This window comes from Platichthys flesus, chromosome 9 (assembly GCF_949316205.1).
Source record: "Platichthys flesus chromosome 9, fPlaFle2.1, whole genome shotgun sequence".
Lineage (NCBI taxonomy): Eukaryota > Metazoa > Chordata > Actinopteri > Pleuronectiformes > Pleuronectidae > Platichthys > Platichthys flesus.
Window position 1 is genome coordinate 4211968 of NC_084953.1, and position 16240 is coordinate 4228207.

A 16240-nucleotide genomic window follows, 5' to 3' on the forward strand; every position below is an offset into this window, starting at 1 on the left:
AAAGAGGCTTTTACAGAGTTTTATTCAGTGCAAGGTACACATTAGAAGCATCCAGTACACTTGATAAGGAAGCAAATGTTGGTCAAAAATACAAGTCTGTAACAGGAAACACTGGACAGTGTCAGAACAGAACATCACTTTACAGGAGAATACATATTACAGTTTTATAAAGACAACAGCTTCACAGAAGAGAAGAAGCAACCATGTTTGTAACAACATGTTAGGTACCAAGATGAACATACCTGCGTCACACAGGTGCAAGTGATCTGATTCCAAACAAAAACAGAGTAAATATAATGTGATATTGATATTTGGTAGCCACACACTTAACACTGTCTTAACTATGTAGTGCTGATGCCCCCCCTCCCAAAAAAACAACAATCTTTAGCAAAAATATTGGCACAATATCAGCGGAGACTATATTTAAAAACCAAGAAGACGTTATCTTGACAAAGGAACATTTAAATCATGCTGAGAAAGAAATGAAAACACACAAAATGAGAACATTGATTTACAGTAACACACTGAAGTTTGAGCTTTTAACAGTACGTGATGAGACAGAATGACTTGCTACATGCTAAACAGGCGAAATCCTCCCTTCAGTGTGGAAATATCAAAATTAAAACATAGCACAGTATCAAATTAGAAAGAAAAGATGACGAGGCAAGTTCTGCACGCTCGCTAGTGGACGTCGTTATCATGCAGAACGTAGAAACGGAACACTGACGTATAGTTAAAACACCATACACTGATGTGTGCAGATATCGATAGAACATGTATATAGTTTATCTAGAAGAGGGAGTATCTTGGCTCTACTCTGGGTAATGACAGAAGATTACAGATGGAGTACAGTCTGTTCACGAGTTATAGTGTGTCTAAGGTTATCAGTACAGTTTATGCATAGGCCTGACGAGGTCCCAGGTACCGTCAGTGTGTTGTGTACTTTGGCTGATTCGCTCTTAGTCTAACAAATTGTTTACTCTTAACTTCATTTAACCCCATATTGATGCAAATCCCCTGCATGCGTGACACAATCCTCATATTGATGTTGTCGTTAGCCTCGTCTGCAGCACTAAATGTTAATGATCTGCTTGATATTTTGCTAGGAGACACACACACACAGAAAATGACTGCATTACTCTGGGTCGTATCTTTATGGCAGTGGATTACTTAGTTACTAGTCCTTCATTGTACTCTACGCACTACAGTATTTATCAGTCACACTTCATGAAATCGTTGTTGCATCACAGGGTCTTTGACTTGTTCACTGACGTTAGCGTCCCGGTCGACGGGCGAGCTCAGATGGCAGGAAAGCGTTGCCAAGCGTAGGTATACGTATTGATCAAAGGAGATCCTGTTCTATTAAGAGATGCTCCGATACCGATGTACAGGAATCAGCAAGAACGCATGTCTGTGTTCTAATCTGATACCATGTTTTTAAAGGTTATTAGTTTCACCTAGATGAAAGTGCCATTTCCCTTTTCCTGGAAGTCACTTCTTCTTCACTGCTCAAAAAACAGCAGTCCTGCTTTGCTGCCACTGGCAAGTAGTGTTTTTAGAGAGGCGAAGAAGAAGGGATTTCTGGTGTTGTATTATATTTGTTTAGATTGCAAAGCACATTTTTCTATTTTGATCTTTGACTAAAAACCTTGTCACTGCATTTTGCCCTTTATACGGCTGAGTAATACTGCAGGATTTACTAAAAACAATCTGTTGCTGATAAGAACAGAGACTTCTGTTATTATAAGTAAGCAAATAGACTTTATCTCCCATCTTTCAAAGTACCAACAAAGCATTTCTCACAATAGATCCTATATCCCTCCACTCATTCAAGATACCAGGATAACTGATACTACTAACAAAAGTAGTCTTGTCATATAGCAGACGCACAACCACACACACACTTCATTCACACAGCTAAAAGCTCAAGTCTGACGCCTCGTCTCTGTAGTAAAATATTCTCACCTTCAAAACACTAAAAGGTGGATTAAGGTTAGTGCCAGCAACTGCAGCTTATAGGCGAATATTAAATAGAACGCCCCATTTCAGGAGGAATTCTCAAACGAACACAGACACTAAAGGAATGTATTGAAAACGGATGGTGGGCTCCTCTACAGAGCAGATTCCCTTTGTTTGAACTATGCCACTCCTCCAATAGACATGAAACGTTAATCTTTTTCTCCCAGTTCCCAACAGTTTGAGTTCTGTTTAGATCCTGGGCGACACAGTTTACCTCAAAAACATCGAACATCTACACCCCGAACGTGAGGAGTGAACAAATTCTGTTACATACACGTTAAATGTCTCAAACAATCAGGTCAACGTTTCATTTACATAGATTCACAGCTGTTTACAATGAGATGATAACGTCCACCCTCCGCATGTTGAAAATATCTAAAAAAGAAGCTACTATGTCATACAGCTAATATGGACACAGGAGGGCGCTGTTGTTACTGATCAGGTACCGAGCTGTAGGAATGGAGATTGAAATGAACTCAGCCTTGTTTCCATGTTTTGGATACGAGCGGTGTGAGGCTGCAGGTCTAACGCTTTATCACCACCTGCTCATATGCTCCGGCACCAACCCTGCAAGGAAAGACAAGAGGATAACGTTAAGAGAATCAAAGAGGAAAACTTAACAACTTATAACACTTCTTATTTAGTCTTTTGTCCTTTCTTGAAATGTTTCTTAAACTGCACTAAACGAATAAACCATCTTCTATTTAACATCTGATATTCTGGTCCATCTTTAGTCACAGTCTGTGGGTGTTCCATCCACCAAAATATACAGTGGTATCCAAAAAGTTATTATAAGCTAAAATAGTAAGATAATGATGATACTGGACACCAGCCCTCATGCTGTAGAATATCAGTCCCAGTTTGACATGTCCACCATGTTCAGTTAATGCAGTCCCAGAGGACCGAAGCAGGTGGCTTCACATCTCACAGTGAGTGAACTCACCTGGTGGGAAGGTGATGGCTCCCGAGGGCTGTGCTTCCTCCAGGCCCAACAAACAGACGCAGACCTTCCTCTGAAACACACACAGTTGTAGAAACGTTCAGTCAGTGGAGCGACAGCGTCCTCCTATAGGATTCCTCTCATGAGGAGCAGCCAGTTGCTAGGCAATCTATAAATAATCATGTATTGACAGCAGCTTTCTTCAAGCTTTGAGCAAAATGAGATCTGGGAAGGAAAACAAAGCCCCGCTCCTCGAAGTACAAACTCTGACTCACGGGGGGGACAGAAAACTGTCATCTTAATAATTGTGTTATGTGAACTGGCTGTGTGCTAAGCAAATAAGTCATCTTTGGGTTTTGACATCTCTCAGTGCAAGACTTATGACCTAAACAATACAAATTATTACGGAATTTATAATTGTATAAATAGGAGAAAAGCCTCAAATACCGAGACCGTTACTGCAGAGGTTGTGAAATCTCCATGTGGCTGTGTAAACAGAGCTTCAGTGTGTGTTTTACCTTCAGCACTTGAGTCCAGTAGGCTCGGTGTGAAGTCTTGACTCTGAAGAATTTTTTCAACCACATCGTCCGCATCCACCCGCGTGTCGTCCATCCTCTTCAGCTGAGACTCCATGGAGTCTTGTTTCACTGGATGTCTGACGGGAGGATACAGGAGAATCATTCTGTGCCCATTTGACCTCTAATGGTTTCCACTGCAAACTGTAAATGGTGTTTGTTTAAGGGAGATATGGTCAAATTATATCAAGATTCTTGGACTCATCAGGGATTCCATTTCAGCAGCTGGTGATTCCTGCTTCAGTCGACTCGGTATCAGACATGTTATTGTTGCAGCCACTCAGTTGTCATTACTTCATTATTACTTGAGTATTCAGCACTGATTGGTTAGACCACACCCATCTGCTAACTTGGCTTTTATGAGATTTTAACTACACACCTTTGAAAGATGATATCATGCACTGTGTCATGGTTATGGTAATTGCACTGGTGACGTCAAACATTTGCACACAACAAGCTGTTAATGACACCACAATGATCCATCCACTTAACTTTGTCCTTGTTATCGACACTAAAAGTTAGAATATTTAACTTAGTGACTGCCTTCTCGTCTTTAAATAGTTCTACCACAATCCTTATTTTCCTGCCAAAACGTCCTCGTACTCACCTGTTGAGCCGTTCACAGGATGAGGCGCTGTGTACCGGTGTGCCTGGTGGGTTACTGGTACCAGTGGTGGTTGTGGTGTTAGTGGTAGGGTCCGGGTGTTCGGGCAGCGCGGGACAGGGTCTGGAGTCTCTGTCCCGGTCCTCGCTGGGTTCTGGGATGCTGCCAATGCCCGTTGAGGCGCTGCCCACTGAATGGTTTCTCCGGTGGCTGAACTCTGACATGCTGGAGGAGCGGGAGTGACCTGTACTGTAGCCTGCCAGGGATGGACAATGGTTTAAAAACAATACAGCAGCACTTCTTAAACAAATCCTCAATATGCCACTGTTTTATCTTCAAAATGACTTTGAAGGTTGCTCAATATTTATTTACTTGTAAATACTTGTATTTTGTTTTGACCACTGGACAGGACATTGAATACCAGCCTTTATTAAGTTTACTGTATTTGCTACAGCGGCAGCTTCTGGTTCAGGGAGCAGAGGATAATTGATATTTTTTTGTCTACATGAAAACCAGTTAATCCTTCCGACACAGGGCCAACCGAATGAATTACCATGTGTAGCTGCAGAGGGCGCTGTTGCCTAGTAAAGGTTTCATGGTGTTGCTTTAAACATTACGCCATGGGAGTGCCTTGACATTTCAAATTAAACCAACCTTAGCGTTCTATGCAAAGTGCCTTGAGATAATGATCTATGATTTGGATCGTTACAAATAAAATTGAATAAATTCCCTCTCTTCAAATCAGTAAAAATGGATCTTTGACCAGCACCGCTTTATTTTGCCATCTCTACTCGCACCAGGCTGATTTAACAGATTGTCAATAATGTTAAGTAGATGAAACGATATATCCGAAAGATGTGATATCACCTGCTACTGTGACATGTTCATAATATTACACATGTATGCTGCTATGGCAGTGGACTAATCTGTATTTAAATCATATGTACTCAAGAGTCCAATTATTGCTTCACTAATTAAAGATAAATGTAAAAGATGAACTACCTAAACATCAAAAAGATAAAAAAGTAGCTATCCTATGAACCCGGTTTCCACCTGCATTGCGTTTAATGATTTAGCACTTCCACGCCACACGACCACGTGCTGCTCATGTCTGCAGCCATTTAAAACCAAAAGACCTCAGCTCATCACGACCACAGAGGAGCAAACTTCAATCACACTGTTACGAAGCACGAATGCAAGAGTCGCATGATGTGGCAGGAAATACATTTGCACATTTAGAACGAGACGACTGCATCTCTCCACTTCCTGTGATCTCTTATTACAGTCATCTGATCAGCCACTAATGGAAACTCGAGCTTCAGGTCTCAACTGCTCTGGTGGAATGACACTGGAAAATAATTTCATCAGTCAGATGGTTTTGATAAACATCTTCTCCTTTAAAAACGATTTTAGATTAGTTTAATATATTTTAAGCTATGAGTTGTAGATATTTCAGCAACTATGTTTGCCTTCTACATCAGGTCAGCAATAGTTTTAATTAGATGTGGAGTTTCCCCACCTGAGAGTTTGGACTGTTGGCTGGCGTAGCTGGATGTGCGGGAGTGTCCGAAGCCCCCAAGGTCATCAGACACAATTGGACACTTCCCTTCACGGCTCTCTGTGAGATAAGAAAGAGCAGAAGAAGCAGACCGGGGATGAGAAAGGTCAACGTGCATCTTTTAATTAGGCTTCCTTTTGAATTCAGCAAGAAGCAACTTATATAATACCAGGCACATTCATCTGTTGGTCTGAAGAGAAAAATCTCTTGGCTGACTGTCATCAATTAAGATAATAAGATAATTATTAATTAATTCACCATTTTGTACCTCCAATTTTATTAATTATTCCTTGGGAAATTGGTGAAGTTAAAAACATGTTGCAATGTTAAGGGAGTGATAAAACCAGTTCCTGGATCTGTGTCTTAGTTCTTGGCTCATGTCCCATCTTTCATCCAAGTTTTGTGGAAATCCATTCAGTAGTTTTTGTGTCACAATCAAACCAACCTACCAGCAGAAAACTGACTAATTATCACTTTCTAAAAAAACCACTGATTGTTATTGGAGTTACTCTTGGACTATTTGTGGAAGAGTGTATGGTCAAATTACTAATAAATCTATATGTGAATATCTCATCCGATTATTTGTCCCATTCCTACTTGTCTTAAAGAAAAGAAGACATGAGCAAATTTTTTTCTCTAATATATCATAAAGGACCAAACCTCCCATTTGAGTTTATCACACACCTGCCCACTACAATCGTGCACAATCAAAACCAATGAGGCCGACAGGAAAGAGCATCGTCTGCAGCAGACAAACACATGTAGTGTGCACACGCAAAAAACACACAACCCCCTTCTACAGACTCACAGAACGTCCTATTTATAACCACGTGAGAGCCCACAGGGTCGGAGCAGATTGTAGCTAACCTAAAAGAGAGCTAGTTTAAATTATACATGAAAGAGCCGCGCTACACTCTGCAGCATCCAGGAGGAACAAGCATTCAACACAGAGATGTGCTCACACATGAACACACACACAACCAAAGAGTGAGGGAGCAGAGGGGAGACAAGTGTAGCAGAAAGCGACAGCTGCAAATATTTTCATAATAGCAGAGGGCAGATAGGCTGCATGAAGCAGAAGAACATCGTGCTGGAGAGACACAAGTGCATAAACACGAATAATCACATGAGTTATGAAAGGAATATCTGCAGCTTAATTTAAGAACTTCATAAAGTTGTAATGGCATCATGAGCACGGCATGTGAAGCTCGTATACTTTTCTATATTCAAAACTTGGATCAGATCATGTTATCGAAGTTGTGCGTCAGTGATAAAGAACAAGTGATTAACATGTGTACACACACACTGCTACTGGCCAACTCCTGATTAAGGTGTGTGTGTGTGTGGGGGGGGGGTCTGCAAACAAAGATGTCAAACTCTCTTGACATCTTTTTCGGTGTCTGATACATGTATGGAACCAGTTTATCACTGGGAGATATTCTATATATATTTTTTCATTTTTGCTTCTGTCGCTTGTTCAACCGTCCCCCCCCCACCACCACCACTTGCTCACGGTGAATCCAGCTGGGAATCCCCCAATGTGTTCTCACATCATCGGACTCTTCTTTCTTTCAGATTTATACTTTATACCAAGGCGGAGAGAGTCTGCAGATAATCCGGAGGCTCTCACTCTCACATTTGCGTTCACACATGCACCATCTCCTCCAGAGAAAATACAGAGAATCTGCAGACATCAGTGTTTGTCTAAAAGCAGCTATTTCTGGGTGTACTTTAGGTTTCCAGCCAGTCGCTAGGAATATGTCTCAAGTTAGTAACAGAGAGTGGATCAGGAAACAGTAAGGGAGCAGCTTCTTTTGTTTCAGCAGTCTCAGAAAACACTCCACAAAGCCAAAGCGTTTCTTTTACTAGGTCCCTGTAAATGTTTGGAAAAGCTGATGGCATGACTAAGCAGAGCAGAGGAGTGTAATGTGGCGTGCTTGTCTCACCAGAAGAGCCTTTCTGTGAGTCTCCTCCCCTCCTCTCCTCCAGCAGGCTCTCTCCGTCACCCTGGATCCCTATCACAGTGGCTGTGGAGGGAGGCCTGAGGACAGAGGACAATGAGGCTCCACTTTCTTTCTTATGTTTCAATGTCTCCATTATTATTATCACAATAATATCATCATTAATATCGTGTGTTAATCCAAAAGAAGCTAGACTTAAAGCTACTTATAAAGACAAAATCAGGGAAATGAGAGAGAGTTTTAAATAAAGCTTGATAAGTCGAAGGAAAGAACAATCAGGGCCTTAAACTATAAACATTTAGAATAGCATTGAGCTTAGTATTTAGCTGACGGTCCATCCTGAAATAAAACAAGATACAGCTTTAGGCATAAACATGCAGGCTACTGAGTCATTTCTAGGTCAAATTTTGCACTTGGGTTAAGCAGCATTTATCCCTCTGTACTGAAACATTCATTGAATAACTAAAACCCTAATTATACTAAAGGGACTAGTACTGACGGGAATACTAATCTGATCAGCTACTTGGGATTTCATAATCCTGTAATGTTTGATTCCCATGAAACTTTGCTTAGTCTGAAAAGCCCAGTTTAAACAACCACACCTTCTTGGAACAGCTCCCACACAAATATAGTCAGCAGGAGATTTAATGTCATAACTTTGACAGTGAAGGATTTTTAAAAGAATGTTTCACAAGAGAGAAAATGTATCTAAAGGTCGTCTGTCTTTCAACGACTTGAGGAATTCATGAAATCAGTCTGAGAGAAATCCCTATTTCATTCACTTCACATTTGCAATTAATTGAGTTAATAAAACCTATTCAGATAGTGAGATGTAAACTGATTGGTGATGGCCATAGAATATAAATAAAGATGGATGACGCGTCACCACAATCAGCTTTCAGCTGTCAATCCTGACGCTTCCACAACAGACTTAGCAACATGTAAAAGGCAGTTATGTCAACTTACGTTTTAAAACAGGGATCTCCTGACATGAGCTGTGTACTGATGACAACCTATGAGAAGGAAAGAAGATTATTTGTTAATAAATTCAGATTTTACTTAAATTCACTTTTCTATTAGCATTTCTTCTTATTTCAAAGATAAAGGAAAGGTGTTCTGGTTTAAGCAGGGTTGTCCAAATGTCCAAGCGAGAGGCTCTGGGTTGTTTTCAGTAGTTTTGTCACACATGAGGGGTTGTTGTGATTTATCAGTAAATGCAGGATATAAAGGCATCTGAACAGCGAGGTCAAAATCTCCAGCTTTTTTTAACAGAGGACACTGTTCTTCCATAATTGTTTTATCCCTGGCTGCAGTCTAATGGACGACCTGGGCACCTGGCCATTGAGGTCAGCGATGCTCCATGCTTATGCAAAAAAGAAAAAACTTTGCCTTGGCTAGCTCCCAGTTGAGAAAAATACTAGGCTTGAATTCAAAACAGCAAGGTATCATGTTGAAGAAGTCAAATCCTGGTGTTTTGGTTGCCTTGTCTTAGCTCCAGCATTACCTTGAGAATGGAGTTATCCTGACGTGTATTTTTGGTATCGTAGCCTTCCAGCAGACATCTGCGGGTTGTGTTCCCTGAGCCGGCAAACTCTGCTAAATTCAGATCTGCAAAACCAAGCTGAAGGAGAGAGAATGGGGTGAACTTTAGTTTACTCTCAGGACACTGACCGATCTCAAAGTGAGTGAGACTTCAGAGAAATTAAACAGTATCAACACAGCTTCTGCAATTTGAATATTAATAGCAAAAGAAGACTGTGAAAGGTTTCGAGTGCTCAATAGATAATCACATTCTAACAGTTAAAGGCCGAGCACATGATATAATGAGCCGACCTGCAGGCAGTGACAGCCATCTGTTTGCTACGGGCTCACCAGGCTGGCTACATCAATATGGATGATTACTGTAAATGTAGGTGACCCGGGTATGGGGGTTGGATAACGGAAGTGTGTGAGCCTATTACCTTTGCATACGCCTTCCCCCCCTTCAGCTCCTGGAGACAAGAAGCACAAACATTACAAATTACAAAAGTTAAACAAAAGTGTCAAAGCTTAATTTAAGCACAATTTAAATTAATTAAAAAAAGGTCAATATCTGTCTGTCAAATGTGTTTGAAAGTAGACACAATTTCAAGCATACTTGGGATATACCGTAATATGTGATTAATAATTAGTATGGGCGGTATAAATAGCCACAGCCGGGTGTAATGACAAACAGACGATTAGGAACGTTTCTAAATCCGAGTGGAAATGAGGCTTGTGCATGTGCACAATGATTAACATTTACAAAAAGAACAAGGAGTCTGCATATCTGTCTCGCTTTCTGTTTTAGTCTCTGGAGTATCTGAGACTAAACAAATAGATCCTTGTAGCTATCTACAGCGATCTATTTGTTTAGTCTCAGGAACAGAGAGGATACACAGCATGTGTTTCACCAGGGAGGCTTGTTCAGGCTCATCCACTTCCTGGTTTATGTAACATGACATGATTAAAATGCACAGAGCACATTCAATTGTAAGGATAAAGGTTAAAGGAATGTATTTTCCCTCTAAAATCATTGTTCGTAACCAATAACAGAAAATTATTTTACACTGACACGATCATTGGAGTTTATTTTTAAACCTTTCTTTAACCCGATATTGCTTTTTCACGTGCAAAGCATCAGATTATGGATTTTAAGTCATGGTGGAGTTCAGCAGCTGTACCTTTCTGACGGATACTCGACACACACAGGGATCCAGTACACCGGTCCCAGCGTTGGCGCTCATCTTGCAGGGGAAAGAGAATCGCCTCCTCCATCGAACGCAGTTGGCCTGCACCGGCTCCCTGTGACAGGAAATCACAAACACTTATTTCAGCACAAGCTATAGTCAGACTGTTGCGTGCTTGCTGAGCAGGGGCTAAACAACTTGTATCAGATCATGCTTTCAGATTGAACAGACAGAAATAGAAACATGGCAAGGTGTGGGATTTCATTCCTCAGGGAGCTGGATCATTAGAGGATGTCACTGTTCAAATAACTGCTTCACGTCCTGTAGTTGCAGTTCGAACGACTCACACTGTGATTCACTGTTTGGCTCAGCATTAGAATCCTAATGGATCACATACTGCACATGTGGTTAAATGTTAGTGTAAGAGACACTTAGATCCTCACTCTTTCAATCCTAAAAAACCAAAGCATTGAGTATTAGAAATCATCAGTATTGGAAAGTGTCAATCAATAATTCAAACACCTTTCATTCAGGTTAGTGCAGATAATAGTGCTTCAGAATTAACTGATGAGCGAAATCTTTGACGGAACAAATACTGACAATGAAAAACAGTAAAATGGACTTGGATTTGTTTTCATTTATCTATAAGCCAAAGTACCATATCGGGTTCCACCAAATATCTTCCTGCCTTGTTTCTTGAGGTTTGCAGCACAGATCACATCTCTAATCTATCAGATGAAAACCACTTGGGATGAGTGACTACGGGATTAACAATCCTCGCATCTCATCCCTGCTTAAACCTATTGATTCAAACTGCCAATATATACGCTTGTGTATTCATCCTCCCATTCTTCAGACCACCTAATAAAAGGAACTAATAAATTCACCTATTGATTTATTTAACTGCTGAACCAAACGGTTAAGGCACAGGGTGTGGCCTGTTCCTAGCAGAGGAGTGAGAGACATCCATCCTCCAGCAGCTCAAAGTTAGAGGGATTGCAGGCTGTAGCTTACTCTCGGTGAAAGGAGGAGATGAAGAGTGTGTGTGCGTGGGAAGCATTACGATACCCAGATGGCTTCCCTTTCACTGGCGTCGTCTCCTCTCCCACTCACCTAACCAACTCCCTTCTGTCAAGACGGCCCACACAACATTTCATTCCAGCCCATTCTGCTGGATTTAAATTCAACGAGTGTTTTCTCTAATACACTGCGTCGGAAAATTATTCATCAAGTGCAGAAAATCTTTTGAATTTGGGACAAAAAGTTCCACACGCTAATGGTGTCGTGCAGAAAATGTTGAAGTGGAAGATGTGTTGATGACAACAGACTTAAATGATTAACAGGGTGTTGGGGATAAATGTTAAGGATGGGCAGGATTGACTGGCTTTTGTTACACAACAGCTTCACTAAAAAAATAAAAGGCAGCAAATGTACAACGGACGTTTTACAAACACTGACTTCATCCAAACGTCGATGAAGATTCAGACATTGAGCTCCCGGCCAGATGGACACAGCGTGGTTCTGAAAAATTCAGATTTGATTACATGTCCTATAGGTCACAACCCTTCTCAGCACAGCAAAATCCTATTAGTGAGTGTGAGCACTAGCCAAGCCAATCCGTCTCGTTTCTCTACTGAACATGTGTCAGATATGTTTTTAAACCAAAGCTGTTCTCCCTTAAAAGCAGCTGCTGTCAGACTTTAATAAGCACATGTTCCCCTGCATCTGTTTAATGTGAATTTGCCATCGGGATCCCTTTGATTTCTCTAATATCGGCATCAGCCCCTAAATCCATATCGGCCAGACTGTGGAGAACAATTTTAATTAATCCATGAGACGTTGTATTTTCGAAGAAGCAAACTTATGTAGTTGGGAAAACTTGTTCAGGGTTAAAACAATGACACATCCCCGGTGACAAACTCGACCAAGGGAAATGAAAAGAAGTTCATAAAACAACACATCTGATGACTCAGGGGAGCGTCAGAGGTCTTGCAAATCAAACTGCTTCGGGAAAATGTCGTTGAACGCTCCCACACGTGAAACAAAAAAACAACAAAGAGCTGGAGAATGAAACACTACTGAGGCAGAACAGGATGTTTTAATTATGGCGTGATATTAAATGTCAGGGGTTGTGGGATAAAACAGAACCTCCTGAATTCCTCCTGTTACATGTCTGCTCAGATATGAACAAAGAAAACTGCAGACATGTTTAAACGATAAAGTGGGGATACGATAAAACCCTGATGCCATGACCTCAGATGCAATCTGATTCAGTAGGTCCGGCACACTGGACATTTCTATTTGTCCATTTTATAAGAGCTACTTACTCTAAAGCAAGCAGAAGGCCTGTTATATCATCAGGGTGAAGCCATCTAATCCCAGCAGAGTCCCTACATAACAATAATTTTCCCTCCATCCAGTGCTAGGAGCCGGTCTGATTCATGAGTGAACAGGTGAATGTTGTTGCTTGTCTCAACTTGACAGTAATAACGGCGTTATCTCGACACTGCTGTGGACCACAGGGAGACACTGAATAACGGGTATAAGTCATTTCCTGTCTTTACCGGACAAATTGGCATCTACTGAAAATCCCTCACGGTGTCGGCAGAACAACGACAGTTTCTCTGGTAGGTGACAAGCCCCGTGTCACTCTCCAATGAGTTGTCGGTGTTTAAGCAAATATTACCTGTTAGTAGTTTCTCCCGTTTGAGGCTTTTCTTGGTCACAAAATGAAAAGCTCATTGCTCTGTGGGGAATAATTTCATTCCAAAGCACATTTACCATCATCCCAGTTGACATAATAGCCCATCGTTAGATGGGAGTCTGTCCCTCTTAACCTTATTTCCTCCTTGGTTTTGCTTTCATCTATTCTTGTGTCACATATGTTGTATTTTGAAGTGTGTGTCCCCTGATCTGATTCTAACAACACAGTTAAATTATTCACGATTATTTATGATATATTGTAAGGTGTCATTGACCGTTCAGAAAGGCAGTGAGGTATTTAAGTTATTACAATAGTGTAATATCCTTTAAAAATAGCCAACAGTGTTATTAATACGTTTTTATATCCCCTTCATTGATTTTTTTCTTTAATTTCTTTTTTATAGGTATTTTTAAATTGCTATTATTACTTTTAAATTGTAATTATAGTATTTCCTTGTCAGCCATTGTATTTGTATCGTATCACTTTCAGCTCATTAGTCAATAGTGAAGCACTTGGAGCTGCACTAACCTGCACAGTAGGTCCTTTAAATGAATTTGCTCTTTTAAACAGGAATTAGAAACGCAGTGAGGTAATAAAGTTATTATAATAGTGTAATATCCTTTAAAAAATAGCCAATCATTTTTTATTAATATACGTTTCCATATCCCCTTCATTGATTTTTTCCTTTAATTTCTTTTTTATCTGTATTTTTAAATTGCTATTATGTCTTTTAAATTGTATTTATAGTATTGTATTCGTATCGTTTTTTTCCCAGCTCATTAGTCAATCGTGGAGCACCTAGAGCTGCACTAACCTGCACAATAGGTCCTATAAAAATGAATTGGCTCTGTTACACAGGAAGATCCTCCCAGAGCAGATGGGAGAAGGTATTATCTGAACTGTGAATGACTTGTCAGGGTCACACAGTCCATGCACCGGCCTGATCAGCGCCACTCGATGACAGGTGGATCAATCAGGAGGACGGTAAATGATGAATGAGACCACACAGGGGCCACTGAAGGGCAACCCGGGACAGCATCGATCCAGCAGCAGCTTCCTCACAGGAGCCACATTTAGCTGTGTGCAGGTGATGGGACAAACCCATCAGCTGATTGCACACAACCCGGTGAGGAGGCTGAGGTCGACAGGGAGCATGAAGAAGATGCTACTGGACGTGTTAATGAGAATTAGCATCATTAGCAGACATGTTTCGAGCGGGCTATGCTAACATATTTGTATAATGCTGCCTAGCATTAGAGTGGAGGGGGGATGTTGACTCTGAGCTACAACACGACAACTGACAGACATTAGCTGGTTGATGGTAGGTTAGTGATGCCCGCTGCTAGGTGGCTGGGGGGTTTAACACGAGCTAACTGGGCTAGTTCAGCTAGTTGACCCAGGTTTAAAACTGAACTGGTTGTGCTGGTTTACAGAACCTGGTAGTTTGGGTTGACTTACCGGGAGGACTCCTCGGAGAAGCCGCCGTCCAGCAGCCGCACTTTACAGAAGAGGACCCCGTTGACGAAGGGAACCGACGACAGCTCGTCCAGCTCGAAATCCACCTTGAACTTGAATTTCTTCTTCTTCATCATCATTAGATCCATACACAGGCTCAGTACTGTGGAGAAGATGCGCCGGAGCCGCCCGTCGCTGGCATCACAGCCCCATGGTGTGGAGGCAGCACGGACACGGTGGCGTTGTGTTGTGTTGTGATGGTGTGGTGTGTTGTGTTGTGTGGTGGGAGGATGATGAAGACGCTGGGGACAACTGTGACATCTGAAGGGACGAGTGAGAGCGACTTCCTGTCAGGGATTTTCAAAATAAAAGGCATTTGACAGCCAGATTCCTGTGTTACAACAGCAAGACATCACACACACTTTGCACAATGTAAAACATCTGAGACTAAACATAATACACAATATTGACAAAAGTAATAGGACACACATCTTTCAGGGATGATTCATTAAAAAAATGAAATATATGTAAATATAGGTTAAAAAACGATACATGATATAAACATATATATAGAGAGAGAGGTGTAATGTACATGATATATATAACTAACATTTTCTTAAAGAGCACTTAATTTCTTTGAAATAAATAATAAAATAAGAATAATAAGATTAATCCTTAAAATTTCAACAGGGCATCCCACCGTTCGGTGCTCGGGCACTAATAAATGAAATAATTCACAGGAGGATTAACATATAATTGTCATAACCCAGATTTGTAAAATGTTTTGCTGTTTATCAAGTGTTTGTCATCCTCTGCTCATAAAGCAGAGTTTAAAACCACATATTTCCCTCAAGAGCAACGAATACTCTTTAAACCTTAAAATAAATAATGATGTTAAATTTATTGTGATGATTATCAACTCTAAAAAATACACATCTTTATATAATTGTAGGCCATATATATATCCCGGTGCTGTGTTTTCATTCTGTGAAACACTGTGTAACATGTTTTATTGATTTATTGATTGGTCTCAGTCTCAATCATATCACATACACACAACTATCAGTTTATTAGGAACATCTAGCTCAAACTAATGCAGTCTAATTCAACAGTCATGCAGTAAGTCTGATTGCATTGTGCAGGACCTGAATCATTTTATTTCTAAGTTGAGTTTTCAGCAGACAAGGAATGTGCTTTGATTGTTGGTGCACAACAAACACATCAAGTTGACAAAATAGGGAGAAAAGAAATTAGGCATATGTCAGTGTTTGGGATTTCTGTTTCACGTGCTTTTATTATGAAATAAGTGTGAATTAAACGGATGTATTATGTCACATGCTACCGTGACTGTAGTAGAAGAAAACCCGCGTTCTCGGTTTGTGCATAAAGTAGAAGATCCCTCTGCCTCTTTCGCCCCCTGGTGGTCAGTGATGACAACCGCAGCACAGACGACAACAGAGTGAAACCAGCTGCTGTTACGTCACATGTGTCGCCATCGTGTGGCACAAAGCAGACATTTCTCACAAGTTACAATTGTAGTTTATTACAACCAAAGCAATAATAATTTTTGTTTTCTTTTGTATTTCCTGTCACACTGTTGTATTAATTTTGTATGTGTTATATTAATATCCCATATTTGAAAATTTGAATTAAGAACCCCCCCTGCGTCTTCCCTCCCCAATCAACCTCTCGTTTTCCTGTCTCCTTCAAAGTAAA

The 16240-nt window shown here is 40.7% G+C and overlaps 1 protein-coding gene across 1 annotated transcript; it reads right to left on the reverse strand.

Annotated features, from left to right (window-relative positions):
- Positions 1-3: 3 nt before the first annotated feature.
- Positions 4-14864, reverse strand: fam102bb (family with sequence similarity 102 member Bb). Its single transcript, XM_062395936.1, has 11 exons — positions 14528-14864; positions 10360-10480; positions 9619-9648; positions 9162-9278; positions 8624-8670; positions 7643-7737; positions 5658-5756; positions 4142-4394; positions 3478-3614; positions 2963-3032; positions 4-2586 (listed from the first exon to the last, which is right to left on the reverse strand). Exons 1-11 carry the CDS (start codon positions 14671-14673, stop codon positions 2544-2546), a joined length of 1158 nt encoding a protein of 385 aa, XP_062251920.1. The 5' UTR covers positions 14674-14864; the 3' UTR covers positions 4-2543.
- Between the last annotated feature and the right edge of the window lie 1376 nt (positions 14865-16240).